We start from the raw sequence: 26,505 nt of genomic DNA on the forward strand, positions 1-26,505 counted from the left end.
CTCTACACGCCATGACACACACACACACACACATGTGCACGTGTTGGGACAGATGCCACAGGAAAAGAGAGTCTCACCTTGGGATGTCTTTTGTTCAGGTGTGTTATATGTCGGGAATGTTTCAGTCCAGTGCACCATCTGCACGTCGCAGCACGGCAGAGAACGAACACTTTTCTGAAGTATCTCTCTTGTTTATTTCACATTTCACCACGAACAACAAAAAAACGCCATCAGCGTGGAAGATTAAAACGGCTGCGGAAAAAAGTGGGAGATGAAAAAGAACACAGCAAAGAGACTGCAACAGAAAGTCGGAGGGAATCCTGGTGTAAATGCGTCACTGCTGCCTCGGCCTCCTCTCGGGGGCGTTGGAGGAGGCGGGATGGAGAGATGCAGGAATGGAGAGATGAAAGAAGGAACAGGGAGAAGAGGGAGAGTACAGGGACAGGCTGATTTATGAGTTTCTGTTTCTGAATCGTGCCGTCTTCAGGGACTTCAATGAGATGAACCGATCTGCACTTCACACACACACAAACACATTCACTCATGCAGTAGACATGCGGCTCTGTAACGAGTCACTCTGTTGGCAAAATCTTTAAAGTAGTGATCACAGCAGGGGAGACGTCTTTTTTTTATGTTTGAGGTAATGGTAGAGAGTATGTGTGTGTGGGTGCTTCTGTTATCTGTGGCAGATGGTGAAATAAATGAACAATCATCCCAATCAAACATGACTTGGAATCTGGATCGGAGACGCTGCCACATGGACAGAGTGAGACAGAGCGCTAGGAGGCGTAGAGGAGGAGTAGAAGCAAAGCTGGAGAGGAGGGAAGAGAGAGTGGTCAGGACAAACGCGACGAGGGAAAGGAAGAGCTGATTTTGGTCAGAGCGGCGATTCATGGCAAAGTTTTAAGATGAGCGATATGTGGGTAAACAGGAAGAGAAGACAGCGGAGGGGGAACTGAGCTCATTAGCAGTAACTGGAGGAGTGAAGCAAAGAGGAACAAACAGCCTGTGATGGTCTGTGCAGTGATGCCAGCAGCTGGAGAATCTGACAGAACTATCTGAGCTGCTGGTCGGTCAAAGCTCCTCTGAGATTTCTGCACCAACAAATCTCTGAAAAGTGTTTGAACAGTGTCTGCAAGTGCTTCAGTGGAAGACACGACAAATACAAACAACAACATTTGAGTTATTGGCACATGAAGATATTTGATACATGGAATCGAGATATAAAATGTAGATGTAAAAATATATTCATATAATATGATTTATTAAATGAAGTGCGGACAATATAACACATATTTAATGTAATCGTTGGATGTTTGATGTGTGATTTCTTGATATTTTCGCTGCAGCTGCAGATCTTTATTGATTAATGTGCTTATTTAATTTACATTTAATTGTTTTCTTTGTGTAAATTTTATCACCATTATTATTTCTGCCTATATTCTGAACACATGGCTTTTATTACATTTCTGTATTCTGGGAGAGGGATCCCTCCACCCTGTGAGGTTTATTAGAGTGTTGAACAAATATATAATATACATATATATATATTATATAAACCACAGTACAATATCTGCAGTACAAGTTTATGGATGTTTGTATTGTGCTGTCGGTCTTGGTTTCTGAATTTTTACCCCCCCTAGTAAATAAACCAAGAAAATCCCGACTCTTTCCACAAACTTAACCAAGCGTCTAAGTAGCCTGAAGCTAACAAGCGGGGCATGAACCCTGGTCTCTGCTGTTTTAAATCCTGTGCTACAAACACCCATTCAACCGTTCCACAGAACCCTACTCATGACTTCCGTGCAGCATTTGAGAGAAGGTATTACATTGTCAGTCGGGCTTTATGGTAATATTATACAAAGCAGATAAGACCAAAGGACACCGCAACCTAAAATGTTCTGCTCATCATAACAAGCAACACAAATACACTGGCTCCCACTGCGCCCCCTGCCAAACACCCTGCTTAGAGAATGTGATTAGGTTATTACATCTGATGGGATTGAGTTTGCTCTCCTCTAATGAAAGAGGGATGGACCGGAGCATGAAAAACGAGGACGTGTCTTCAGAGAAATGGATTGCAAGAAGAGGGTGGAAGGAAGAGCACGGGGGGGGGGGCTGAGATGAAGAGACAGAGGTGAAAGGCTAAGAGGAGAGACTGGATGTGGAGGTGGAAGCAAAAGAGAGGGAAAGGGTGAAGGTGAGAGTCAAGGAAACGTGGGATAAGGGAGGGATGAGAAGGGTGGTGAGGGGAGTGTGGAAGAAAAGCTCCATTACCCCCAAAGCACTTGAAGAATTACCTTGCACCATAGAATGCTCCTTTCTCCTTATCTTTACATTTGTGCGGATAGATGCACAGATTTCCCCTGAGTGCTGCAACTGGTCACTGATCAGATCCTCCCAAACTAATTTCCTCTCCTCTCGGTCCACATTCAGCGGAATGAGGCAAACAAAGCAAAACAGACAGGTTGAGATTTATGTGCTCGGATGAGAAATTTCACCCGAGGCGAGAGAGTGACAGCCAGTGAGCTTCGGGCGGGAGCCACGAGGCTCCGCAAATCGTGACCGCAAACTGTGACCAATTTTTTTTTTTTTTTTAAAGCGAGATTTCCTGGAAAGATGTTTGTTGGGACAAAGTGAAAGAATGGAAAGAATAAATCCTTTGAGCAAATCGAACCTGTGTGAACACATGGTCTGAAAAGAGAAAGACAGTTTGAGATCTGTAATCAGACGAGTCAAGTTAAGTTTGTGGCTTATCGCAGAGCAAAGAGAGCTAAGCCGTGCAGCAGATACGGATCAGTTCTGCTTGTGAGCTGAGACTTTAGCTGCTCTTTAACACATATGGACTGATGGACAATCCTCAACGGCAGGAAAGAGGAGGAGAGATGAACAAAAGAGGAGCAGGGAGGGAGTCAGAGGGGGAAGAAGGGAGGACAAGATCTAATGTAGTCTTAAGTGAGTTAGTTTGCACTGAGTAATCCGTGCTCCTCCGCTGTTTACTGCTCCCTCCTGCCCCCCCTCTGTGCTCTCTGCAGCCACCTCACACTGGCACTGACTTGACAGCTCATCTGGAGAGGGTTTGATTCTCTGTGTGCTGCGAGATCTCTGCATCCGTGTGCGCCTAATAGGTTGTGTAGGGGAATTGTTGTCTTACATCAGCGGCTGTGTGTGTCTAAATATATATGTGCGTGTGTTTGTGTGTGTGAGAGAGAACACAATGGCAGCGAAGCTCTTTTTCCTCATGTAAACGTGAGGTGCTGCTGTTTCTTTCATGTTCGCTGCATTTGTAATTGTGTGTATGTTCACTGGGTGACTCTGTGTGTAAGTGTTATCACAGTCGCTGTAGGTGCCAGACTTTGCTATGACAGTGTGTGGTACAAATTTCACAGGCTCTCAAAAATGCATTGTAGTGTTGTTGTTTACCTTGGAAGGATTGCATTGTTCCATATTCACACAGCAGATGATAAAGACAAACATAGAGCCATTCATTAACCATTATTCAGCGACTAATGGATGTGATTGATGCTTCATATCTGGGTTTTCAACGAGCTCTGCATCTGCTATACTGGGGTTTATCTCTCCAGTGTCTTTTGATACTATTATGAATGCATATAGTTTATAGTTGGTGCACAGTAGACCTGTTCAGCGGTACGAGACAGTGACAACCATTAAACAAGTCTGTAAAAAGTAATTTCAGCCCCCTGGTGCTTTAATTCTAGCAAAAGAGGAATTATACATGAAGTGTCTTAACTCCTGCGGTGTAGATTTTGCAGCCATTTGCTTAAATCTGTGACAAATAAGTCTGAACTTCCAGCATCTGCTTCACAATTAAAGTTTTCCAAGAGATGAACAGATACATATTTTTATAAATATAGAGTGACTGTCATTGGAAATCCTATTGTTCCAAGGAATTATGTATGTTCCGTTGTGTTTCTAGATCTGGACTTGGATAAGGAACACCACCGGTCAAGAGTAAATAATAACAAGATATGTACGTAAAGATGAACGCGTCTGCACTTCCTCCCACTAATGAAGCCAGAATATTCTAGATACGAACGCTGCCATCTTGTGCATCAGAACACATCAGAGTGTTTGGGGGATGGAGCCACGGTAGCAAGGTCACACCGATGAACATGCAGGACCACACCCTGTATTTTTATGTCACAACCCATTGGTGCAGAGTTAACACAGTATTACAGCTTTACTCTGAGTTTTGGGTTCTGAGTTAAATGTTCAGATTAAACTCCCAGTGCTGGACTTATGAACACCAGTGTGACACGACACAGATCTAATTTGATTGCTCAAAGTGCAGAGGCATAAATTGACCTTAACAAGTGAGACCAGGAGCGTTCTGTGCCAGGCCTGGATTTGTCTCTGCCAGGGGAGGAAAGCAGACCACTGTACACTTACTTGATCTTGCCTATAGCAGCATTACCTCACCATTTGTGTGTGTGTGTGTGTGTGTGCGTGAGAAGCCAAACAAAATTTAAAAAACATTGGGATCCTTGTTTTCTGTTAACGAATCAGTGTGTGTGTGCACTGAGCTCGCTTTGCAGTGAAAGCCTGGATTGACTTCTAGGACTCACACATAAATACTTATGTGTATGCATGCATACATCCGAGTATGTGTGTGTGTGTGTGTGTGTGTGTGAGCTGAAGACAGAAGTGGGCTCAGGAGGTGTTGACTGGGGATTAAAGTGGAATTAGAGAAAGCAGAGCACAGGGATGCAGGGAACAACAAGAGAAAGATCCTCTGAATATTCAAATCTCTCATTTTAATGCTGCTGCAGATTACTGCATCTTTCATCTGTGAAGAAAGGGTCGACCTTACATTGCCTGTGCAACTGTGTGTGTGTGTGTGTGTGTGTGTCTGTTTGAAGTATGTACAGCGACAGACTGGCTCAAGGCATTTTCCGTGTGATTGAAAATGTGTTTTTGTATTTGTATTAATATTCACAACAATGCATTATAACCTAACTCAGTCTTTTATTGCTTACTCCCCTGAGGGCATCATTATACATGTTTTACACAGATGTGATGGCTAAATACAAGTCTAACGTATTTGTCAACTGGAAAGGTAGAAAACAAACAACAGCCCTAATGTCTCCCTGTGTGAACGCATCTTCTGAACTGCACTGCCCCTCATATCCTCCACCGCCTGCCACAGTTGACCTGTTTCACATACTGTGCTCAATGAAATGGTCAAAGATGCCCCTGGTTTTTGTGTCTCCAGAGGACAATCCTCAGGGTTTGCATTCTTTCTGCCTCCCACAGTAGAATTGCTTCTTAAATATCCAGCTGTTGCATACCATTGCAGTGGGATCTTGGTGCACGGTCTGAGATAATGTTTTGTCCCCAGGAGACATCCCAGTTTCCCTCAATATATGATACGATAACATCAGATTGTGAGAAACGAGAGATAAATGTCAAAGTTGAGCAAGTATGTGAGATTCTGCTTGGATGAGTTTCTGCAGCGCTGGATGGACAGTATCTGCGGGAACAGAGCAGAGGCTGTCGTGGATCTTTGTTCAGAAACTGGGGGTTAGGACAAGGGGATATAATAAACTGCATGTATTCAGTTACATCAGTTATGTTGAACGGATCCATAGGAAATCTGCAGCTGTGGCTGCCAGGTAATTCAAGGTGGAGAGATCTTTAGACGTGACTGCAGCAGGTCGCAGTCGGTTCAGGAAAAAAAAGTTTTAATTCAAACTTTTCCGCTGATACAAACTCTTGTGTTGGCCCCTGATCACAGGAGTTAGTCCCAAATGTGTGTGTGTATGTGAATGCAACAAAATGTAATCTGAATATTGTGTGTTGGTTTTGTGAGTCTATATGTATGTCTCTCTGCATGAATAATGTAGAAGTCAGCGGTCACCATTTGTTTTCTGCTTTACCTCCCTTTCTAATGAGAACACTACTCTCCTCTGGAGACTTCAGTGTGTGTGTGTGTGTTTGTGTGTGTGTGTGTGTGTGTGTGTGTGTGTGTGTGTGTGTGTCAGGGACAGAAGCCAAAGTAAAACAGAAAAAGCAGCATCAGTTCCTTTTTCTAATCGAGGAGACGTTCTTTCATTCCTGCTGTTGTTCGTCCTATCGCTCATCCTCTCTCCTTCCTCTTGAATATACTGATATTAATATTGTGTCATATTTTTTGTCTCACTGTGACCATATGTCCACATGTATTTTATCACTTGTCTCGAGTGTCTACAGTCTGATTTGATTAATGGTGTTTCATTATGCTGAAACAGATTTTATAAATTTGTTAGCAGTGAGAGTGCAGCTGCATGTTCTCATAATGAGTGTCGTGGTGGGGCTGTGGAGCTTCCAGCGGCCTGTCAGATTTGCCATCTTCCATTTCGTCAGTAGTAATGAGGATGTAGTTTTAGGTGCCATCGCTGCGCTTAAATCCACTTGAAAGAATTCCAGTAGAGAGGGTGTCACTCTTTCAAATATCTCTCCATGTCCGTGCAGTGAGGCACAGATGAGGTCACGCTGTTAAGACTCCATCCAATCGGGAGAGTGTTAGAAACTGAATGGAAAAGAAAATACTAAACGTTGTCAAAAATGGATGAAAAGGTGTTTTTATGTGGAAATTATGTTCAGACTTCATATTCACTCATAAAGATACTTTTCTCTTTTCCAGTCCGTCAATTAACGGCCACAAATATGTAGGATTATAAAACCCCCTTCCATCGTTGTGATGCTCCAGCCTCGTTTCTTGAGGATGTACTTCTATCATGAATCGATATTAGCAAACACCACAGCAGGATACTCAGCAGTAGACATGGATCCATTCAAATCCATTAAAATGTTTATTTGTGAAATAGTAGAGAGGCCTGTAATCAAGACGAGCAGCCAATTACTCGACCCATTAAGTGCATTAGGCTGAAACAAAACTTCCTGTCGTCATGTGATGCCAGTGTGTTTGTGCAGCTTTTGTTTTCTCGCGTTTTTCTCGTAAACTTTTATTCTAGTTTAGTTGTATAAAACAGGGGCGGCCCTGTCGTCTGCATGTTCTCTCCACGTCTGTGTGGCTGTTCTCCGGGTACTTCTGCTTCCTCCCTCAGTCCAAAGACTGCAGATTGCGTTTAAGATTCCTCATTGACCATTCATGTGTCTGTGAATTTTCATTTGTCTCTGTATGTTGGCACTGTTGCCGACCTGTCCAGGTTGTACCCTGCCTCTCTCCCAATGTAAACTGGGATTGAACATAAAATTTTAGTATTTTGTGTCCTGGAGCTCAGATTATTGCTGCCTCCCTCTGTGAGCGTTCTCTAGCGTTCCCTCAGGTGGATGACACTGAAACACCGGCAGTATCGCCACGTACGAGGCTTGGACCTGATCACGCTGCTCATTGAATGTCACCCAGGATTAAACAGTTGACATAAAGCTTTTCTTATGTGTTTTGCTTCCTTTGTTAAGTAAGTTAACCTCTCTCCTGTGTCGTTGCTGATTTGAAATCACATCCTGTACGTTTCCACCTTAACTCTCTCGTGCACGTGGTTCGAGCATGTGTCCATGCTGGTGATCCTGCTCAACTGTGTGACTCTGGGGATGTTCCAGCCCTGTGAAGACGTCAACTGCCAGGCAGAGTGGTGTCGCATCCTCCAGGTTAGTCTTCCCTCCAGGCCTGTCCCTGATCTCATTAGGACATGATCTTACCTCTCATAGTGTGGGATAGGTTTGGTCACAATAATCCAGCAGGATACATAGACATTTTTCTTACAGTATCCAAATGCTTCATATAAACTAAAAGTATAACTAGAATATACCTAGAATAGTTCATGAAGCCAGATTTTAAGATCTGGTCAAATCATTTAAATGTATAATTTTAGTACTTTATCATCTTGAAGAGTTAGACAGGAATCCAGTGAATGTCTGCACAGTGGGGTCCAGACTGTCTCTGGAGTTTGTTTTTACAAATTAAGAGCGCAGCAGGCGATTCTCCGTTCAGATGTGTTTACAACACTGAAATCTCTGAAGCGTTCAGGGGCGAAGGTTGGCACAGCATGCAAGAGATGTGTTTACAACACGTCTACGCTGTCGGTATCACCAACCGCTCTCAAATCTTTCCAAATCTTCTTCTGTGTCTTTTCCTCCTTTGTCACTATTTGTATTTTCTTTTATATCTGTATTTAGTATTTTTTGATATGTTGTATATTTCTTTACTTTATTTTTTTTTTGTTTAGCGTTCATCGCGTGTTTGAAAAGTCGCAGCCACTCACTCACAGTATATTCTCTGGAGGATCTCGTGCTGTGTTTGGCTCATTCAGACATTATCCAGATTTTCTATCAGGGGGCTGGCTGGCTGGTCCAGAGCCTCTGAGCCTGTGCGTTCTCACGTTCTAAACAAGTGTTAAACAATTTATTTCTAATTTCAGCACCCTGGTCAAATATGTACACAGATTATAAGATGTAATAATAAGTTACATGTTTCCTTTATACCAAGGGATGATTTCACATTCAGTTTTAGTTTCATGTGAATTGACTGAGAGAAAAATAACACTATAAAGTCCAGTTGTTAAATTAATGGTAATATTGTCTTTTCTCATTTGATTCCAGATGCTCTTTTTGTAAAGTCTTGTTGATTCGTCACTCACGTTGACGTGCTCATTAATACAGATGTTCTTTTTGCCGTGGTACATGTTTAATTAATGGAGACACAGCCATAACCAGAGCGATTCCCTGCTGGGATGAAACTAACTAATGGAGACAACAACACTCTCTCGCTGTCACAGTTTCTTTCATAATGCGACCGTGTCGATGAGGGAACTAGAAAACGACGTGAACATTTTCTGTTGGCAGGAAGTTAACTTGAATTCTGACTGTTTGTTTTTTACCATCGTGTGATACCAGGTGTTGGACGACTGCATCTTCGCTTTCTTTGCTGTGGAAATGGTCATCAAGATGGTGGCCCTGGGAATCTTCGGCCCCAATTGTTACCTTGGTGACAAGTGGAACCAGCTTGACTTCGTCATTGTCATGGCAGGGTTCGTATCTCCCACAATGCTTTGTTGACTCATTCCCACAAGTCATCTGCAGCGAGATAATAGTCGTCTGCTTAGCATAATAAAACCCTTTCATTTCACCCTGATGATGACGTAAATACGCATGGAAGCCAACGATTAATCACACGTGCACACACACACTGTACACAAGTTCAATTTTCTTCATACAAAGCACAGAACTTGAGTTAAATCTCTGACCTTCTCTGACTTCAGGGTGATGGAGTACTCTCTGGATGGTCACAACGCCAGTCTGTCAGCCATCCGTACCGTCCGAGTGCTCAGGCCACTGCGAGCGATCAACAGAGTTCCAAGTAAGTCGATATTTTGCAGTATTGGGTTTTCTTAATGGGTGTCTGCCACCTGGTCAGTGAAGAACATGTGCAAACCCACTTATTTTACCTGAGATCGTTTCTTTTTTGTTTGTTTGTAATCTGAGGATTGATGAAACCATGTGGCTGCACGCTGCGTGAACCGCTTCTGATGGTTTTCAGTTTGACTCCTCGTCTGACGAAGAGAAGAGCATCTCTGGGTGTCTTCCTCATCCAAGCAGGAGGATCATGTTCCCTGCTGACATCCAGAGCTGCTCTTCCTCATCGGCAGAAGGGGATCAAATCTCAAGAGCTTGTTCAATCTACGTGTGAAAATCATTCTGCTGTGTGTATTAGCGGTAAATTGACAGACGTTGGCTTTGATCTCACTTCCAGACGTTGTGTTGTGCCAGTGCAGAGTGAGAACTTGCACATAGTTTGTCATTTCACTAAAAGCTCTGTGACAGAAGTGGCCATGAATCTACAGCTAAAGAGGGTCACCAGACAATGGTGTCATAACAACGTGCAAGATTATTAACCAGTGTACATTAGGCAAGCTGCCAAGTTGGTTTTCAGACTCTGCCAGTGGTGATGAAGTCATTTTACATTTCTCTACATCTCTCACAGCTTCATGGACGCAACGTTAAATGTTTGTTTCTGTCTTTCTTGTTGAAAACTGCACAGATTTAGTCTGATGTCAACATTATGAGCATTTTTAGGATTTTGATGTTCGTAAAGCTCAAGCGTCTTTTCGTACCTCATTGGAGAACAGAGAACGCATTGAGGTATTATCAGCCCATGGGAATATTTATACTGCACTGAATATGTACATGTTGTCGGGGTGATAGATGTCTGGCTGTAGCTGTGTGTCGTGTGTGTGTGTGTGTGTGTGTGTGTGTGTGTGTGTGTTGTTGCTTTGGGCCCTGCACACAGCCCAAACAGGATCATAAAGCATGACAGGTTGTCTGTTTCTCTCAAGCCATCACCACAAAAGGTCTCTCACACAGACACACACAAACAAACACACACACTCAACGTTACATCTCTGTGAGCACAAAAGAAAATTAACATTAACCAATCGTTGCAGCCCTGTACAAGGAGAAGAACAACTTAAAACGGTTGTAACAAGTTTTCAGTTGCTCCCTGAAGGCTCTGACACAGGGAGGCAGAGGGGGGAGGAAGACGAGGGGGAGAATTGCAATAAGGACGACAATGGGAGGTGTTTCCTGGGGCTGGAAACTCGAGGTCAGTGTAGATACAGACGAGCACAAACACACCCCAAAGCCCTCACACTCAAATACTCACAAATACACAAACAGGGGGATGCTACTGGCTTACTTCCTCCATTGTTTCCTCCCTTTCTGTCTCTGTAGTAGTCCATCCCTTCCTTTACTTTCTGTTTGATGTAAATAGTGATGAGAGATTGAGTGTTTGAAGCCAGCCAGACTAATCGCCAGTCTAATAGCCATTTTACAGTTTTTCTCTGCCTGCTTAGCATCTTTGTTTGTCTGCAGCCATCCTGCTATCACTCTGCCCTGTCTGTTTGTCTTTGTGTCTAAGTGGATGGGAAATATTTGTGAGACAGATGTTAAATGTGTTTTTGTCCTGTAGCCTGGATACTACGAGCAGCACTCTGTGTTTATTTCATGTTTATAAGGCTGTTCCGTGCAGGGGGTTCTGCAGAATGTCTGCCAACTGACAGATACTTATCCCCCCCCCCGTCCCACCACATATGTTGTCATACAATTGTACTTTTTACCTACAAGTAGCTTGGATGTAGTAGTTTTTTCTCCACATGACTGACTGCTTAAACGACTTTGACAAGATAAGCTGTGTCCTCGTCTCCTCTGAAGAACGTCCTGTGCTCCACACAGGATTCCCCTGATGTGTATCAGTTGAGTTGAAGCCTGATACTTTGCGTAAGTATCTGACGTTTAAAACTCGTCGCCTGCCTCCACCATTTAAGTAGAGACTTGTCGAGGGGCTCAGTGTGCAGAGCAGTGAAGCCGCCACAAAGAGCTGTTTCCAAATTAGAGAGAAGGTTGTCATTGGTGTGAACCCATCATGTTGGCGTGAACACGCTGTTGTCATGATCGACATTTAAAAAAAAAAAATCTACATATTATCTTTGATACTGCTTCTATAGAATGATATTACAGAACCGTGAGTGATGTGGTCAATGTGACAAGGCTGTGATACATGTGAACGGGGACAGAACACATTGTGAAGACCTCAGGGACTGGATCTCTGACTCTGCTGACGCTAAACACATCTGACAAGATGGAGATGGATGCTGAACGCACGTGGTTAGATAATAGTGGCCACAGGAAAGCTGTGAGTTCAAATCCCAGAGGAAGAAATAATGTCAAACTGTCACTTTCAGTCCTGTCATCACTTGTAATTATATTGGCTGTCGGCATGAAGTTGTGGGTTCCAAGCTCCTGAGATCAATAGAGGTGTGCAGGGTGTGCATCCACCAGATGTCCCACATGTGTGTTGTGCATGTGGGACAGAAGAATTGGTCAAAATAATAATTGCTGATTGCAGCTTTACTCCGTGTCTCCCACTATGTAGGTATGCGGATCCTGGTGACGCTGCTGTTGGACACTCTGCCCATGTTAGGAAACGTCCTCCTCCTCTGCTTCTTTGTCTTTTTCATCTTCGGCATTGTGGGAGTCCAGCTGTGGGCAGGACTTCTGCGCAACCGCTGCTTCCTGGGAGAGGACATAATAAGGTAAGGACACTTCCTCATCTCCTCCTTTTCATTTGATTCATGGGAGGAAGAAGTTAACTGAGAATAGGATCAGATTCAAGTCAGTTTTCCTTGAGTTTAGAACTGAAAAACACAAACTACATCAGGGGACTTAGATATTGACATGAAATTTTAATTTGCCCTCAAAAAGAAAACAAGTCCACCATCAACCCTTTTTGAAAAATTCAGTCCTCCACATCCACATGGTGACCAGCAGTGCCTCCAGCGTGAAATTGCAACTCATCCAAATGAGTTAAAGTGAGAGAGTAATGATTGTAGATGTAGTGTCAGTATAATGTTATTTGACATATAAATGCCTGTAAATTAGAGCAGTCCAATGCACCAGTTCTAAAACTCTTAGATTAGGAAATTTAATTCCTTTTTCTTTTCAGATGATGTCATTTTTAATCACAATATTATATAAAGTAAATCCTGAACATTTTACAAAAACTTGACCTCTATGCCTCAGGACAAATTGCAGTGTAACCTATCTTTTGTCTTGTGATTCAATGTAATGAGATAAATATGTATGTGACAAACCTTTACCATCTTCTGAATGAGATAAACACATAAATGGATAAACATGAATAGAACCACTAATACAGAGAAAGAGCATCAGACGTCAATTTAGTCATGTGGAAAGGAAAAAAACACATTGTCAAGGTTCACAACCTCGTTAAGCCAGAAACATAATCAAGAAAACCTTGGAGTTTTGTACCAGAGTTAATGTCGCTGAATGCTAATCAGAGAAAGAGAACAGCAGCTTAATATTTCATGGAACCAGGATTTTTTGAATAGCCAGCATCTCACACATTTTCTATGATATTCCTTTTTGACTACAGTGGTACAGTGTGATATATAACTACTGCTGCTGCTGAATGTCTTTCAACAAAGTCCATCGACAGAATCCTTCAGGGGCCTGGAGATTAACAACATTACTTTCTGTGCTGGCAGTGTGCAGGCTTCAGACAATCAAGTCCGCATTTATAGATAATATGTCAACAGTTCTACTGGGTATGTAATAGATGCGAAAGCAGCTGGAGAGTCAGCATCCAGGATGAAAAATAAAAATGACGCTGGAGGGTACAGGGGGGAACTGAGAGGTGAGACTGGAACACTGGAGGAATGAGGCAGCAGACGGTCTGGGAAAAAAAAAAAAAACTGGTCCCTCCCCACTCACACTTCACTCTGCATAAAGGAACACTCACTGGTGTGGAGGGCTCTTCACTTTAAGGGAGGTGGAGAATGAATAAGCAGGTGAACTATAATGGACCATTTTCACCCACACTGTTCCATAAGTAGGAAATATTAGCTGTCACCATGGATACCGACGGATGCCTCGTTCACATCAAGTTTTGCTCTGATGTGTAGTTTTGTTTGGAATGCAAAATATGAAGCAAAGCGTATGTTAACTTTTTTTTTTAATTATTCCTCAAACACATTCAGTGATATTTGTCTTACGGAATGAGAAACTCCCCTCTATAAAGTTAAATGTATTAATTTTGTGAATGGTAGAGATTAAGTTTAAAAGATTTGTTTCTAGTGATTACCACATAAAGTACTAACCAATCAATCAGCCACATACGACTGACGTTTCATTTATTGAGATGTTCTTCAGTGGTGTAATTCTACTTTTTTTCCTTCAGAATGTACAACATGTCCATAAATCCCTACTACATGTCTGAGGACGGTGAGGACAGCCCATTCATCTGCTCGGCTCCCCGCGAGAACGGGATGCTGCGCTGCCAAAGTGTGCCGCACTACTCTGAGGGTGGGGCCGAATGCTCACTGAAGGCTCCGCATGAAAGCTCATCTCTGATTGGATCATCCCCTCTGGTTGTCAGCGTTAATGGCTGCGTTAACTGGAACCAGTACTATAATGTGTGTCAACCAGGGAACCTCAACCCTCACAAAGGAGCTGTGAACTTCGACAATATTGGCTATGCCTGGATAGCCATATTCCAGGTAAGCATGAGGAAGCTAGGAGGAACTTTTGTAGATTTTATTTTTAAATTTCACTTTTATTTTGTCATAACGAAGTTTGGCAAACCTGGATATTTATTTTCCACCTCTGTATTGAAATGTCAAAGTCGTCCTGTCAGACATTCCTCCACTCAGGCCCACAGAGGACTTGTATCATGACCTAAAGCTTTCTCCTCCACACAAACATATTTTGTACTTTTTCCCCCTCCTGCTGATCGCGACTCCCTCGGAGACCCTGCCAGTCTTTGTGGCGACGCTGTCTGTGCTGCTGTGATACGAATTCCAGCCTTCTTTTAATAGAGTTGACCTGGACCTGCTGATGTGTGTGTAAAAAAACAACACAACACGTCTTTCATAAAGAGCAGTACCTGTAAAATACCCCGAACCCCATGAATACTGAACACACACACTCAAACGGACACTTCATCCTGTGTCAGAGGCTTTAAAGATTAGATGTTTTGGTGTTTTAGTCCATTCTAGTCTTCTCACAAACACACTTTAATGTTGAATCTATTGTAATGGCCATTGTTTAGGAGGTGAAGATAAATATAAAGTTTGCTGTTGAAGCCAAATGCAAAAAAAACACACCTGAAACTCCAAGAAAGTGTTGCAACACTCGAGTAGATGGCGTCTAATGGGAAAAGGGATTCCAGTAGACAAAGACTGAGGGGGAAAGGTAATGTCATTTGGCAGAGCAGAGCGGAGGATGAAGCCTGGGCTGGCAGGCGAAGGAGCGAGGCGAGGAGCTGACTGGCTCGGCAGGGGAATGAGGAGACCTAGAGGCTGGGGGAGATGAGCCGGCTTTGTGGTGGAGAATTGTGTGGCGCCACGGCGGACATGATGACCCTGGAGCTCCAGGAAAGACTAGTTAGTAGAAAGCAAATACACAAGGAGACAACATGGAAAACAAAACACAAAGCTAAGCATCCTTGGCGTCAGACTCCCAACTAGACACTGATATAACCTGATGAAGACAATAGTCTGAATAAGAGACCACAAAGTAAACAACATTTTCTGAGCAAGGTCACGCTCGGAATAAGCTACAATCAGACTTGTAGAGTATTCTGAACTTGGTTGTGTCCTTTTCACAGCAGCTTGTGACACTGACATTCGACTGTTATTAACGACTTGATGTAGTTCTTGACACATGAGAACACGTTCTCTGATCCACACGCATGACATTAGCATTCCCCGGGTTCGACCCAGGACAATAGTATGACTTTAATGTAGTGATATTACGACTTGATTTTCATAATCTCAGAGTTTTCTATTTTTCAACGTGGCCCTAATACGATGGGATTGTTTATCCTCTGAAAAACATTACAGCGTATTTTTTTCAAATGGAAGCAGAGATAGAAACAGAGGAAAAGATGAGACAGGAAGACAAAAGTGATAGAGAGACAGATACAGAGGGAGAGAGAGTGAATGTATATTGAAAAAAGAGCATGTGTTATTGGATTGCAAGTGAGGTGTTAGGCTTGTTATCCCAGTCTACTGCTCTATTCCTCCTGCCTCTGTAAATATAAAGAACATGAATAATACATCTCAGCACAGGGTTCTGAAAAACATTTCAGCCCATGGCCTCAAATTAAGTTAGTACAGGGTTACCCTGCGACTCCTGCAGAGTGCCACAAGCTTTTAAAATGTCAGGTTTGGTGCCTGTCGGGTCGCGACCGGGGCTGGGCAATACACAAAATATAGATTGATGGCTTCCTCTTTCCATCCCTCCGTTGATTTCAGCAATTTCTTCTAATTGGTCGGTGGAGATGTAACCAGCTGCAGCCAGCTTTGTTTAAGGTCAGGTTTAATGTTCCCAGAAAAGGAAGGTTGTTTAAATCATTTTCTCCAGCTTCCTAAAGTCAAGTTCAGCCTCCATCACTCTCCAAGTCATAGGTTCGCTGTAATTCCTCTTATTCCAGAAGTATGTGTCATTCTGCAGTGACACATGAGAACACGTTCTCTGCTCCACACGCATGACATTAGCATGAATTACGAGGCTGAACGCTCGGGTGGCTTTTTCTCATCTTCAAGCTGGGTGAGGAGCAGAGGTCGGCCTCGGGGTCAGAGAGTCATTTGTTCAGGTTCTCGCCTCTCGCCTTCTAAACCAGGATGGAAAAGAATCAGCTAAGAATCTCCTCTTTTTACTAAACCTCCTGCAAACACATGCGACAGGACTTATAGTCACATTTACTCAGGAGGAAATGTTCTTTAATGAATCTCCTTTATTTTGTGGCGATAAAGACGATTCGTACTTTTATTGCAACCTGTGATTAACTCTATGAATGAGGGTGTGAAGTCTGAAAATGATCCTACAGGTCTGGCTCGACTTTTTTTCCTAACCTTGTTGTTATGTTAATTTTTATGCCATTAGGTTTTTTTGATGGCTGCTTGTGTACCGTCTGTTTTCATGGAATAAATAGATGCACAGTGATTATGTTTTTGAAGTGTGCTTTTGCTCACAAATGAGAATCCTTGGCGCTTTTGTCAATCTGGTGCAAGAGAAGCTTTCCAGAAAAGAATGGATTAGTCGTCTCATGGTGTGTGTGTGTGTGTGTGTGTGTGTGTGTTTGAGTGTTTGAGTGTTCCGTAGAGGTATACATTCATGTCTGTTGGCATCTGTGTCTGTACTCGTGCCATTGTTGTGTGTGCTCTGGCGCTGTGATGTGTGACGCTAGCTGAGGTGTAAATGTTGAGGTGTGAGCGTATTATTGGCTCAGCTGAGCCACCGCTCATCATCTCAGCTGCTCATTAGCATTGTGGCCACATGAAAGCGCTGCGTCAGTGCTCACACACACACACACACACAGAGCGGCTGGAGGGGCACCACAAGCTCTCTTCCGTCTGACTGCTGTGTACTCTGAATATTTTGTATGCACAGATTTATATATATGTGTGGTTTGTGTTCATTATAATACAGCATCTCCCTCTTTGTCTCTCTGTGTCTTTTTGTCTTTGCCACCAGGTCATCACACTGGAAGGATGGGTCGATATCATGTACTATGTCATGGATGCACACTCCTTCTACAATTTTATATATTTTATACTGCTCATTATTGTAAGTACCAGTTCTTAAATCTGCCGTGTTTGCAGTATTTTGTACAACACTTTGCTCGTGAAAGTTATGTTTGTGTACTTGTATGTCAGTTCTGCTTTAGAAAACCTGGAATAACCTTTTTAAAGTTATCCACTAAACTTTGCTCGGAGCAGAACTCTCCTCTGCTGAGGCTCGTCAGCTTCTTATCGTGTACGATTTCACTCTTATCATGCTGTTGTGGGTTTTCAAAGATCTCAGCCTAGGCTATATTTTGCAATGCTGTCTGAGCTCCCTGCCCGGCTGTCATTTGGTGTAAAAGTGCTTATTATACATTCAACAGGAGAAAAGAAATAGGGGGAAGAGAAGGAGGGGTGTGAGTGTGAGAGAGAGAGAGAGAGAGAGGAGTGGCTGGAGGAAAGATCGAAAGAAAAACAAAGTGATTCATATGGAAAGTGGATGAGACTGATTAAGACAAATGACAATGTCAGAGAAATTATTCTTTCAGAAGATGGAGCTTGTCTAATTTCCTGTTGCTCCTTTAATAACACATGTTAATGAAATATTAAATAGACATTTCATCAGATTTATTAGATATTGCTAACCTACCGCTAAGGCCATTTCATCAGATTATCATTTAGTTTCACATTTTGGAAATGAAAGCGAATGAAAAAGTTTTCATCCCAGGATATGCTGCAAAAAATAAATATGCATCATAATACTCCTTTTACAAATATAATATACAATACTCCACTACAAAGCTGCAGTTTTATCACTTTTCTCTACCTCTGCATCCAGGTGGGCTCTTTCTTCATGATCAACTTGTGCCTCGTGGTCATAGCCACCCAGTTCTCTGAGACGAAGCAGAGGGAGAACGCCCTGATGAGGGAGCAGCGCGCGCGCTACATGTCCAACGACTCCACGCTCGCCAGTTACAGCGAGCCCGGCTCATGCTACGAGGAGATGCTACGCTACATCAGTCACCTGTATCGCAAGTTCACACGCAGGCTGCAGAGGATATACTCTGGGTGGCACAGGTTAGAGATGAGCTTCTTTTTTTCCCTTCTATATGACCCTAATACTCCATCATACAACTCAAGAGAAGAAGCTTTCAATTTTCTAAAACATCTTTCGTCAATGTTAAAATAAATGTTAAATCAGTTGAAAACCAATAATATCCAGTTTTTACGTCTCTACCTCTGCTGCTCTACCTCTGCTGCTGTGGATGTGAAGATTTCACACACATTTAGATTCTCGGTAACGAGAGTGACTGAATAAATATTTAACAACTTTCTTCATTCAGATTATTTGCTCAGCAGTTCCTCGTGTGTCTACTTAACATTTGAAGAAACTTAATATGTTCTGTTATAAGAATTTCATTTAGTATCTGACAGAATTTGATGGAGCTCGGCCTCCAAAATGGTTGAGAGCTGCATTTCTTGAGCATTCAGATGTAATCACAAAAACACACACCTGGAAGTAATACCTTCTCTGTTTATGTCTCTTGTCCTTTGACCAGTAAACGGCGCAAAAAGGTGAATCCTAATGGAGGCGGTGGCGGCAGTAACGGCGGGGGTAATGGACATGGCCACGGTTCCAGCAGGGGCTGTGGCGGATCGGGCCCAAATAGCGCATTGTGGCTGAGGCCGATCCATAACCTCCTGCAGCACCATCAGCACCAGCACTGTCGCCTCAGCAACGGTGGGCAGCACACCATCAGCGTGGGAACTGCTGAGCACGTGGACCGAGAGGGAGGAGGGGAGGAGCTTGAGATGAAGTCGCTTCCTGTGCGGAGAGGAAGTACAAATGAAAATAACAGCGGTGGTAGCGGCGCCAACCCGTCTGTCGTCAGCCCTGGCATGGGGGTGTTGCTCGGGCGACTGAACGGTGGGATGAACTACCCGACCATCCTGCCGTCTTTTGTGTGCAGCTACAGCAGTAAGACGCCGCCGCCTCACTCCCAGCAGTGCAGGCCGAGCCCAGAGCAGCACCCGACGAATCACCCCACGTCTGAACACACGGAGACGCTGAACAAGCTCTACAAGCTCATGGGACAACACAGTAAGTGTGTGTGTGTGTGTGTCTTAAAAACTCTGTTAAACTGTGGACATTTAGATTCTGCTGTCTTGTTCTCTCCTTTTTCTTCATCAGTTTCACAAACCTCTAATTTTCTTCACATTCTATACGAGATGTTTTCCCCTGGGCTCCATCTTTGTTATCACACTCACCTTTTCATTCTCAGTTCTCGCTCTTTCTTTCTGCCAGTTCCTCTGTCCTCTTCCTCAGTTTGACCTGAGGTTGCCTGTGACTGTGTCTCAAGCAGCACTTAGAGAGGACTGACAGGAAATCCATGACTCAAGTGTTACAGTCATGTATCCAGAGAGGTGGATGAAGGGGAGGAATCAGCACGTTTGGGGGAAAAGCAGCCAGTGCAGGGTAAAAATAAAGAAAATCACAGGTGTGCTTTGGTATTTTTCAACAATGTGGAAGATAAAAGAAGAAACAGATGGAGTTGAGAGGAGACGCTCAAAGTATGAAAGATTCCAGAGGGAGGCCGACGTGGAGAGACATTAATCACATCTGTTCAGAGAAAGAGCAGAGGGAAAAGAAGGAGAGAGAAAAGGACAGAGAACATGACATGAAGCTGTGTTTATTGTGAATATGAAGAACTGACTGTTTTGTTGTAAAGGTTCCGTGGTATTTTGTTTCAGTGTTTTTATATTCACAAGAATATATATATTTGTGGTTTAAAGAAGCTCAGTATAGTTTTAAATCTCTCAAGTGGTGAATTTTGTTTCCGCCTCTGTTCTGATTGGTTGACTGAGCGAGGCCAACCACAGCTAACTGATGCATCCCTCTGCTGCAGCTTAATAAAACTCACCAGTAAATGCGAGCGACAATGGGCGGGCGGTGCTGAAATGAGATGAACAGACGACAAATTTCGACTAAATGGTCATTTTACTCAACGTTAGAAACATATATGGAAATGAGCGGAGCCTTCTGTCTGTAGTCTGGGTTCATTTGGTCGTCTTTGTTTACGTCTTTACAAAATAGATAAACGGAGCAGGACAAGTGCAGCCGATAGTCCAAGCGAAATGACCGCAAGAGACAAGGATGAAATTTCAACTTTTTGAGGAGAAACTAGAGAAACCTCCTCCACGTCATAAACCTCCTCCCATCTTGTTGATGTGTTGCTTAACAACCATGCTAGCATAAAGGATACATGAATGTATGTGGACAGTGACGGTTACAGCGATCGTTTGAAATGGACGTGTCTCTTCCCCTGTGGTCTCTAATATTATTGCCCTTGGGAAGACTGTGCAATGACATATTGGCTCCCTGACATAAGTCGATATATATATGTCAGTGAAATGCCAATCAAAATGTCAGGGTTTCATTGACAGTTTTCTGTCTTGTCACTTTTGAAGCTCAGCGACAAAATGACAACTGCGTGTTGTTCATGGTTATAAAGTTAAAACAGCTGAAGAGACTGGCCGAGGGCGGTAACTTTGTGACATCATTGAGTAACAGATGTCATGACGGCTCTTTTTAAATGAGTTTTTGTGCATTCCTCCATGAATTAAGCATTTTGTTCATTTCACTGTATTTATATAGCACCTAGACCTACAGTATAAGCCAGTCATGGAGATCTGACTTCTTCCAACTTTGCTGCTGTTGCCAACAATATTGCACCACGCACTCATTCACACACAGCTGGCTCTCAACACTCCAAACATAATTAAGTGCACATGAATTAGTCCCTTGCTGGAGTGAAGAGTGTGTGAAGTGCGATAAATACAGAAAAGACAGAGATGAGGAAGAGCGCCAAGAAAAAGGCTAAAGAAACGAGTGTGAACGTGTTCAAACAGTCGATACACCTCTGACCGGAACGCAGTCAATATGAATTCTTTGGAGAGTGAGTGCAACTCTTCCTCTGCTTCCAATGTGTGTTGACGATTGCACAGTTTTAATTGAATTGCATTTGACAGAAAGTCTAAATGTGGAAATGTCACCTCTGGGCATTTCTGTTTGTTTTGCTAAGTGGAAACAACAGGAAATTAGATATACATTAAATTGCAAATGTTAAAACAATCATTGAATAAAACATTATAAAATCATTATTATAATTAAAGTTAGTTGTGAAGACCAGAACTTGAGCACACCTATGAATATATGTGCCTTTAAGAGTAATGTGGCATTGAGTTGAATTTGAAAAACCTCTTGAAAAATTGCGCAGATACCGACAACCTGTCAAGAGTCAAAATGCTCCGACTGACATGGAGATTTATTCAAGAAATTACAAACACATCAGAATATGACGACAGCTCTCACCACATTTTTAGAAAGTGTTGTAAACAACCTGATTTGCCGCTTGAAGCTGCGTTTTGTCTCTGTTGGGTTTCAGCCGTGCGTTGCAGTTCCTCCACGCTGATTTTAAGAGGATGTAGTCAGAGAACAGAGGGTGAGAGGAGTCAGCCAGGATCTGGCGGTGTGGGCGAGCTCTCAGTGCTCACTGCAGAAACTGGCTCTCAGCTGAGATAGGACATCCCTTCTCTAACACACGTAACCATACCAGCATTATCCCTGAACCATAATGTCTCCTGTCTACACATTTCTCTTTCCTGTTCCATCGTGCTGTGTTCTTTAAAATAGCACCGTGATTTTAAATATGTTTCCTTAAGTCCTCCTGCACTCGCAGCAATAAGCCTAATAAGCAGGAGCTCGTGCTTTGCAGTGAATCAGGCCTTTTTTCCCTGATACGGCTCCGTCAGTACAGTTTGACCTGTTTTCTTTTGGAGGATTTTAAGACTACGTGCAACCAGAGCTGACAATAAGAATGGTTAAATAACATTTCATCTGCAGTTGTATATACAGTTTTCTAAAAGGATGTAGAATCAAATAAAGGACGCTGCAGTAGCAATACAGCAGCAAATTATTCTCACTTATAGATATAAGTCTGCTAAATATGCCTGTTCTTTATCATCATCCCTTTATTTTCCTTGGCAAATTAGGGAAAGTGTAAAAAAAAATGAGCAATTTCACAAAATTGCTTTTTTGTTCGGTTATAAAACATATAAATTTGGATGTGACATCTGACCATCTCCATCGTTTCCCTTACTCAGGTCGCCAGAGGCTGTTGTACCAGCTGGCAGGCGTGGTGCCCAGCCCCCTGCTCCTGGAGCTGCTCAGCTGCCCTTTGTGTGCTCGCAGCCTGGAGACCTTAGAGCTGGAGCTGGGAGACCTGGAGGGAGGCCGAGGAGAGGCGGACGGACTGCACGACTTCCCCCAGGTCAGAACCGACTGCAGGGCTCTAATGATGACATCAACACCGATGAGAAAACTTGTGAAAGTGGTGAATTGGTGTTAATGAAGGTGGCCGCCACTTTGTAGGTGTAAAAAAAAACAAAAAACAGCAGATAAACAACGAAATAAAATCAAGTTGATCAGCATCGTAACCAGAGGACAGTTTGTCCATCTGTCCTTCTGTCCATCCATCCCACACAATTTCGGCCTCTTTTCAAATGACTCATCCGTCTTTTCCTCCAGGGTGGAGATCTGAGAGGTGGAAGAGGTCGCAGCAGGCGGCGGGGGGTGGTGGAGTACAAAAACGGAGTGGTCGGAGCCTGGGTAAACTTCAGGGAGAAGCTGAAGAGGATCGTGGAAAGTAAATACTTCAATCGGGGGATCATGATCGCTATCCTCATCAACACCCTCAGCATGGGGATAGAGTACCACGAGCAGGTAGGACACACTTTGCACAGGCCTGAATAAAACCTCTAACCAGATTAGATCAATGGTTCATCAGGAAATGAGCAGAAATATTTTTTCTCTATTTGTCTATTCTTTGGAAAGCTGCCCAACCAGTACGACCAGTACAGTTATTATTGTGGGTGAAAATGGCATTTGGCTGGTGGAGAATTAAGATGAGAGGAAATAGGGGGGGAGAAGGGAACAAAGGGGGAGGAGTTGCTCTCTCTCAGTTTCTCACACACTTCCACACAAATAGCCACCGAGAGCCTGTCACACACTCTGTGTGTAGGTTTGTGTTTCGAGTTTTTCCTCATGTGGCCAACATGTGGGAAGTAATAATAATGATAATAATAATAATAATGATAATAATGATGATTTCCCACCACAAAAGCAAACGTATAAAAACCCAAAGAGAAGATTCTTGTATGTGCAAAGTTCAGTCCCTCCCCTCGTCTCTCCAGCTCTCCTTGCCCCCCTCTCCCCTTTAATTCACTCCCCAGGGAATGTGTCCGTCTGTGTGTGTGTTTCTATCTTTGTGGTATAAACATAGGGGATGACTGGGAGAGCCATGGCCTTATTGGGCCAATAACACACACTCGTATACGGACAGAGAGAGACTGAAGTGTTACGTAAGAGTTCCTCCTCCCTTCGGTACTCATCATTCCCTTTTGGTGACACCTAGCCAAACTTTATGAGACTGAGTGTGTGTGTGTGTGTGTGTGTGTGTGTGAACGTGTGAACGAGTGTATGAATGTGGGAGGCATAGTGGAGCCTGTGAGCGAGTTCAGAGAGAAGGAGCGAGAGGTTTGATGCCTGTTTTGGCTGCGTTTACACCGACTCCAGATTGGGAAATAGAACATTTGTCATCAGATCTGCGCTGAAGTAAAAGCCCACATGTGAAGTGATGTAGGCAAATTGATTTAGACCAAGTTTTCTGGCCACTCGGATCAGATTGTAAACTGTCTTTGACTTCACGGGCCTCGTGTCGTTACATAAAGCGATGATATTTTATTCTGCTTTGCCAGAGAACATTTTTTAAGTTGTAGTTTCTTATCTCATAAATGTATAAGCAAGGTCACCTGCAGAGCTTTATACAGGCACAAACAGAGGCGGCATCATCTCCGGGGCGGAGAACTTGTATTTAAAAGTCTTGTCTAAAGCCGTAGTTTTGAATAATAACTTAAGACTGCGGCAGATTAGTACATCCGCCGTGTATAAGGATGGACAAAACAAATACTCCCGACCAGAACTGAAGCCAAAATATCTCAGATACGCATTCAAAGCTCGAGTCTGTGCAGTACCTATTGAGGGATGGAGTCGGGGGTATCCACCAATCATGAGTCAGCTGTCAATCGTGACATCTCACCTAGTCTTTATAAGATCAATAAAAGAATTGAAAAACAGAAAACACTTGGAAATACATCAGTGTGATTAAAAACTACCCAAAATGACAGAAACCATTCTGGGGGAGCCGTCACGTCGTCCGTCTTTACACACAGTCTGTGGTTGAGAGCTTATTTGGAAACCACTCACTTATCATCATGGTAAACTAACTCTTCTCCTATAAGCTGGATGAGGGTGAGATGCAGGGATGAGTTTTTATTTTTATTTTGCTCCTGTCATCCTCAAAGCAGCTCGTGCTTCCTCCCAACCTCTTGTGCATCAGCCAGAACCAGAATTCACATTTGGTCCGTGCCAGTTCCTCCTCCGTTTTCTCTTTTTTTCTTTTTAACACTTCAAACCTTCAGCTCCCAGGTTTGTGCCCTCCAGCTATTACTGCATTTTGTTTCGTCTTGTTTTAACATACTGTGTCAGCCACAGTGTAAAGTACAGATAAATTTGTCCCGCTATGAGGCATTAAAAATGTATGCTCTGCAACGTATGCTGTGAAGACGGTTGTTCACAGAGGTAATGAAAATGCCACTGTAGTCCACCGGTGGATAATAATGTCCTGTGTGCGAGTCTGAACGTTGTGTGTGTTTAGGTTGAGAGCTCTTTTAAAGCTTTGTTGAAGTGCTTTAAAGTTTTTATGTGGTGCCCGTCTGGGAAGTGAGACACAGTTAAAACCAAACAGCCAGGGCACCAAACACATAGTCTCTATATAGTCTGTGTGCACGGCTTCTTTTCCACAACATGACAGGTTGAGTCCCCTGACGTTACATCTGTCTCCTGTTGTTCCTGCACAGCCCTGTCTGCTTCACCACCGTCCCAATTAATTCAAAAGCTCATGAGCCAAAAATAGTAAAACATCCAAAAACAGAGATGTGGTTTTGCTTTTGTTTCACTTTATCTGCACCTCACAAGAAAACCCATTACATTACAACACAATGTAAAAATACTCACTTACAGGTACATGTCTGCATTCAACCTTTTAGGTGAATAAAAGTATATTTATGATATGATATGATATAACATATCTTATTAAGGGATTTAATTTGATTGTTTGGAAAAACGGGTTAACCCTAACCCTAACCCAAAAATAAACCAAAAAATCCAAAACAAAGCAATCGCTTGTCTGCGAAACATTTCAGATTTTGGCAGGAAACCCTGTTAGGACTCCATCACTCAGTAGGAAAACAAAGTTTGTTAACCTCAAGTGTTTGAAATGTGTTCCCTGTTTTTAGTGATGTAGAAATGTCAGTACACTGTGACATCACTGTTAGGTGTAACCATTAGATATCTACACACATGCATACAGATTTACACATCATAATAAAGTGTAGTTATAGACATTTAAAGAATAAAAGTAAAATAAGGACATAATAAGATTTTTGTACCGGGGACAATAAAGGTGGGTGTAAAAACTCTGTCTCTGTGTTTGAGGTGTAGCTGTGTAGTGTGGCGCCCTCTATCAGCGACTCCCATCATGATCCTCGGCTGAAGCAGCAGTGTCCTGACTGGGTTATGAAAGTATTATATAAGTGTTTGATAATGCAAACTGGAGGAATCATATGAGGGGAGGAAGTCACACAAATTAACAGATAAAAATAGAGGTGATGAAAATTCATGTGAATTTGCGAAACGGAGCCAGTAAAAGTGGAGGTGTGATGAAAAGTGGAGTGATGAATTATCAAGCGATTTGATTAATACGGAGGTGATATGACGAAAACAGAGACGCGCTTCATCATTTTCTGTCTTAGGTTCATTTTTCAAATTGTCATTTATCATTTCAGGAAAGTGGCCTCAAGGATGAGCTCAAGAAAAAAAGCAGAAGTGATGAAAATGCTTCCAAGTTAATGATGGAAGAGATCAAATGTTTTCAAATGGATAAATCATCAATCGATACGATCAACCTGACGGACATTGTTGTGTTGCTGATCGATCGGGCTGTGATACTTTATACCATGTTTCATTCATCGCTGAGGACACCCAACAGACATTTATCCTTTACAGCAGCACGACTCTTGTTATTTCTGCCAGTACGCCAATCAAAAACCACACCCACTGACAGTCGAGAGCCAAACAGTCGATCAGTGACATCGGCTCTAAATTCATCAAATCAGTTGATAATTTACGTTTCAAATCCGTATTTACACTTTTATATAGAGAGCTTTTGTTACTTCCACCAATCACAGAATAATAAATGTGCATGTATGGATGATTATAATTAGAGTTTGACGTTTCACATAATGTACTTATACACGATCACTGAGGCTGACAGAGTTAGAAGAA

At 42.8% G+C, this 26,505-nt stretch overlaps 1 protein-coding gene across 3 annotated transcripts in view; it reads left to right on the top strand.

The window, feature by feature from the left end:
- cacna1ha (calcium channel, voltage-dependent, T type, alpha 1H subunit a) overlaps nt 1–26,505 on the top strand; it is a 126,191-nt gene that overhangs the window by 73,824 nt on the left and 25,862 nt on the right. For all 3 annotated transcript variants that reach the window (XM_069525061.1, XM_069525060.1, XM_069525062.1), the window contains 10 exons: nt 7,499–7,611; nt 8,857–8,990; nt 9,222–9,319; nt 11,891–12,050; nt 13,715–14,033; nt 17,014–17,106; nt 17,881–18,119; nt 18,602–19,143; nt 22,206–22,372; nt 22,630–22,824. In XM_069525061.1, coding sequence (XP_069381162.1) covers nt 7,499–7,611; nt 8,857–8,990; nt 9,222–9,319; nt 11,891–12,050; nt 13,715–14,033; nt 17,014–17,106; nt 17,881–18,119; nt 18,602–19,143; nt 22,206–22,372; nt 22,630–22,824 — 2,060 coding nt within the window. The remainder of the gene's footprint in view (nt 1–7,498; nt 7,612–8,856; nt 8,991–9,221; nt 9,320–11,890; nt 12,051–13,714; nt 14,034–17,013; nt 17,107–17,880; nt 18,120–18,601; nt 19,144–22,205; nt 22,373–22,629; nt 22,825–26,505) is intronic.

Source organism: Paralichthys olivaceus, chromosome 5 (genome assembly GCF_024713975.1).
Source record: "Paralichthys olivaceus isolate ysfri-2021 chromosome 5, ASM2471397v2, whole genome shotgun sequence".
Lineage (NCBI taxonomy): Eukaryota > Metazoa > Chordata > Actinopteri > Pleuronectiformes > Paralichthyidae > Paralichthys > Paralichthys olivaceus.